This window comes from Nanorana parkeri, unplaced genomic scaffold (genome assembly GCF_000935625.1).
Source record: "Nanorana parkeri isolate BGI_ZX_2015 unplaced genomic scaffold, ASM93562v1 scaffold534, whole genome shotgun sequence".
NCBI lineage: Eukaryota > Metazoa > Chordata > Amphibia > Anura > Dicroglossidae > Nanorana > Nanorana parkeri.
In genome coordinates, this window is record NW_017306802.1 from 983,029 (window position 1) to 987,693 (window position 4,665).

Sequence of the window (4,665 nt, forward strand, 5' to 3'; positions counted from 1 at the left end):
GTGCAGTGTATGGGCACCTTTAGGAATATTTTTTTTAGTGGCTTGAGTAAGCACCAATACACGTACTACTGTCTTTAGGGGCCCAGACGGCCGCACAATAAGTGCTACAGAGCCACATGCTGCCCCCAAGGCTGTAGTCTGGGCACCAGGGATTTAAAAAAGCATAGATTTAAACAGCACAGACTACAAGAGAATGTTATGCAGTATCAGGCAACTGATACACTGGTCAGAAAGCTGCCCTGGGCAGCCTCTTGTTTTGCGACGTGGAAAATTTGCTGTTCATGATAACAGAGAACTGCAGACAGCCGGAAACTTCAACCAATAAACCAAGTCCACAGCATACAAGAGCATATAAATAGCACAGGGTGCAACAGACTGTTATGTAGTGTTTACCTACCTGGACACTGGCGATTTCCAGTTTACCTGTGCTGCAAATGCTGTGCATTATATTAGTGTGAAATTTATTTCCATTTTTGCAGTCAGATTTGAGAAAACACACACAGCATACCAAAAAAGATTTTGTAAAAAAATATTTCTTACCTTTTAGACGTCTCTTTGGTGTTGGACTTTCTGCACATTCATATTCTGGGTAGTTTGAAAGTGAGAGTAAAGAAACAAATGAGCGACAGACGTAACTTCCCCTCATTCATTTACAATGCTTCTAAATCTTTAACCCTTTATTAGGACAGACAAAGTTCAAATCTAGTTTCCAACTGATAATTAAATCTAGCCAGCACAGTACAGACAGGGTTAATTAGAGTAAACAACTTTCCACAGCCCCCTCCTTAACATTACATAGGGGGGGGGGGGGGGGGGGGATAGGCCGGGTTCAGACTTAGGCGGCACCGTTTTTGCACGTCTGTACACTCATGAGCAGCATGCGTTTTTTTGGTGTTTATGTGCGTTGTGCACATTTTGATGCACCTTTTTTACGTGCATACCTAAAGACGCGTGTTTTGACTGGCAGCGTTTAAACGTGCAAAAACGCTCACGAAAATGTGCAACATGCTTCTGTTGTGCGTTTTTTGGGCATTTCCATTAAAGTCTATGGGGCAAAGATACCCTTTTAACTGCCCAAAGAAGCTCATGTACCTTTTCAGGCGTTTGGCGTTTTTCTGCTCAGGTGTGAACAAGGGCCATTGAAAATCATGGGATTTGTTGGGCATTTAAAAGCACGTTTCTAACTGCTCAAACACTCCTAGGTGTGAACCAGGGCTTAAGAGAGAACTATGGGGTAAGTGTTTTTCCCCATAGTTCTCTTAAGGGTCAGAGGTGGACATATACTAGCGTCCTCCCATGACCCAAAGCTCAGTATATAGTGAGCTAGAGCCTGTGGTATACTGAGACTGCCACAGCCAGGATGGATCCTGACAATGCTGTCGAGATCCACCCAGCTGTGTGAGTGACAGCTGGCTCTGCCTATCTAGAGGCAGAGCCAGCTGTACCCGCCCCCTCCCGGTCTGTTCCTTCACTCAGTGCTGGAGGATCGGCACGGGGAGGGGGGAATTCCTGCAGGGAGCAGTGACTGGCAGTCACTGCTCTCTGCAGGGATATGACTGGGAAGTGAGCAAGCGGCGTTCAGTTTGATTGTCACACGTCGGCTCGAACTATGAGTATAGGTACCCATACACTGCACGATTCTCGTACGAGCAGTGTATGGAAGGCGTGCGACCGTTTCTACTGTACGGTCGCACGTCTTCCGTTGAACCAGCATGCTAGAAAACCCGCCAAGAATCGTACGATTCTCGGCGAGTTAGTGGCCTGCTGGTTCGACAACTGCCGAACAGGCCGCGCACACTGCCCGTTTGCAGTCATCGTAAGCCCGCCCCTCATTACAGTCATCGTAAGCCCGCCCCTCAGGGGGGCGGGCTTTCGATGATCGCAAGTGCGATCTGCCTGTCCAAGATGGGCAGATCGTACGTTTTTTTAAGTACTTTACAACCCTCACAAGACAAAAGTCTTGCGAGGGTTGTAAAGTGTATGGGCACCGTATGAGTGATTTTCACTCACCTCATAGTTCTCCTTTAAAGAGGAACTCCGGTTATTTTAAAAAGTAACCCCTGAACTGGGACCACGCCTGCACTGCAAGGGTTAACTGCTCATTTTGGTCTAAGGGCCAGAATACAGAAGATATACTCACCTGATCCTCGGTCCCACGAAGGTGAGCGCTCACTTCTTTTCCTCTCCGCACCAGCTGTGGTACGTCTCTCGGCATTCTCACAGTTAATGCAGGTGAATGGACCGTATTAGACGTGATTAAGTTAGACGAGCTTAGACGGCCACAGCAGAGCCCATCTAGAAGCCAGAAGGGACTGAGGATCAGGGAAGTATATTTTTTGTTATCTGAACCCCTAAACCAAAATGAGCAGTTAACCCTTGCAGTGCTGGGGTAGCCCCACTGCAAGGGTTAGTTTTATAAAATCCTGGAGTTCCCCTTTAAAATCTTCCATAGACTTATACACTGTATATATAACAGTCAATGAAATCATTAAAACTTCCAAATCCTTCAATTAGGAATGCACATAGACTGCCTCCTTGTTATACAGCATGCAATATCCCGTTTAATGAGAGTGAGGGGGTAATTAGGCTGCAAAATGGGTCAACAATCCTCCTAATAGTCTTCTGTATGTAGATCAGATTTGAGTTATATTTTTACATGGCGTGTAACTGCAAGTTAACCCTTTATAGTGACCTGCAGAAAACATGCAGCAAGAGTGCCTAATACACATATTAGTGTATCAGAAAACACAACTCTGTTATATTTCTGCATTTACCCTAAGCAAAGGGATTAAAAACAAAAGGGTTAGAGCCCCTGTCAGTTCATCTTTTGATTTCCGTGTTCCATGGGGAGATTTTCCTTTATCCTGGAAATGCATCAGGAAGTGAGTAAAAATCTCTAAAAGTGGGAGGAATTCCTCTTTTGGACAGTTGTCACTAGAATAGTTCACATAGGAAGATTTACCACAACCTCTTGATCTGGTGACAACTGTAATTTTCTTATTAACCGTCCAGCATGTCTTTAGAGTGTGGGAGGAAACCCATGCCAGCACAGGGAGAGTATGTAAACTCCTTGCAGGTAGTGTTCTGATTGGGATGTGAACTGGAGCCCTCCAGTGCTGCGAGGCAGAAGTGCTAACCACTACACCACTCTGCAGTCTCTCAGCAGTCTCTCAGCAGTCTCTCAGCAGTCTCTCAGCAGTCATTCTTTTATTATTGACAATAATACACTTTTGCAAGTACCTATAAATGTGGAAAATGAAGCAGTATATTGGGTATTCTATGATAGTGGCAGCTCCTATTGTTAGCTATGTGAATGGCCATTAGCACTATCGGAGCGTAAAAGTTCAGGGACAGATCGGACCACAGCCGAAGCATGCTGCATAGACGATCAGCGCTGGAGCGGGCAGCGAACGGGTTAACATTAACCCTTTGCTGCACACGCTCCACCCCGAGGTATTTGCGTCACTGGGAGGTTCCTGTGGCTGCTGGGTGACACCTATAGCAGCGCTGTGCTGTTTCAGTCTATCTTTGCAAGCGCAGGGAGAACACCGACTGGGCTTCCCAGGATCATCATCATCATCATCATTGCATCCGCTCAGCTGTCATTTCATAGTAGAGACACAGCAAGGTGCAAAGCAGTGAAGAAGTCTTCCTTCCAGCATTGCTGTCCCCATTCATTGTCAAGCTGCTGCAGAACTAGAAGAGTGAGGGAATCCCCAGCGGACGGCAGTGACTGGGAAGTAGCAGGTGCACAGGGAGCTGCATTCCACACACCATGCTTCTACAAACTTGAGGACCAGAGCTCAGCGCTGGCACCAGCATTCAACCTTCATCCAAGAGGAGAGGAGCTGATCTTTCCGAGATGTCAGACCCAGCGCTGGACTTCTCCAAAGTGGAAAGTTTTTTGGACAGCCATCCCGACCTGTTTGAGGATTACCTGATCAGAAAAGGCAAGCACCACATGGTGGAGAAGTGGCTGAAGAGGAACCAGCTAACCAAGACGCCCAGCTCCAGCACTGATGAGAAGAACAAGGACTCTTGGGGCACTCGAGGGGAAGGGTTGCAGAGGAGAGCATCCCAAAAGGAGCTGAGGAAAAGTTTTGCCAGGTCCAAGGCCATTAATATCAATAGGACCTATGATGAGCATGTCAACTCCAGAGCCCAGGAGCCCTTGACCAGCATGAGGAGAAGAGCATTGCTCAGAAAGGCTAGTTCTCTTCCACCCTCCACTGCTCACATCCTCAGCGCACTGTTGGAATCCAGGGTCAACATACCCCAATACCCATCCACTGCCATTGACTACAAGTACTACCTGAAGGAGAACAATGAGAGGGAGTTCTTCTTGGAGTTAGTGAAGGACATATCCAACGAACTTAACCTCAGCAGTCTTTGCTATAAGATCTTGATCTTTGTGTGCATCATGGTGGACGCTGACCGGTGCTCTTTGTTCTTGGTTGAAGGGACTGCCAACAAGAAGAGTTTGGTCTCAAAGTTCTTTGATGTGCATGCAGGGACCACTCTGCTGCCTTCCTACAGAATGGATAACTCCAATGAAGTCCAGGTGCCCTGGGGAAAGGGAATCATCGGTTATGTTGCTGAGCATGGAGAGACAGTCAATATCCCAGATGCTTACCAGGTAGGTCAATTTTCCGCACTTGATGCGTT

The 4,665-nt window shown here is 46.9% G+C and overlaps 1 protein-coding gene across 1 annotated transcript in view; it reads left to right on the forward strand.

The window, feature by feature from the left end:
• The first annotated feature begins 3,862 nt into the window (after positions 1 to 3,862).
• Positions 3,863 to 4,665, forward strand: part of LOC108791208 (dual 3',5'-cyclic-AMP and -GMP phosphodiesterase 11A-like) — a 63,688-nt gene continuing 62,885 nt past the window's right edge. The window contains exon 1 of the mRNA XM_018561615.1: positions 3,863 to 4,636. Within this exon, the coding sequence (XP_018417117.1) occupies positions 3,863 to 4,636 (774 nt within the window). The remainder of the gene's footprint in view (positions 4,637 to 4,665) is intronic.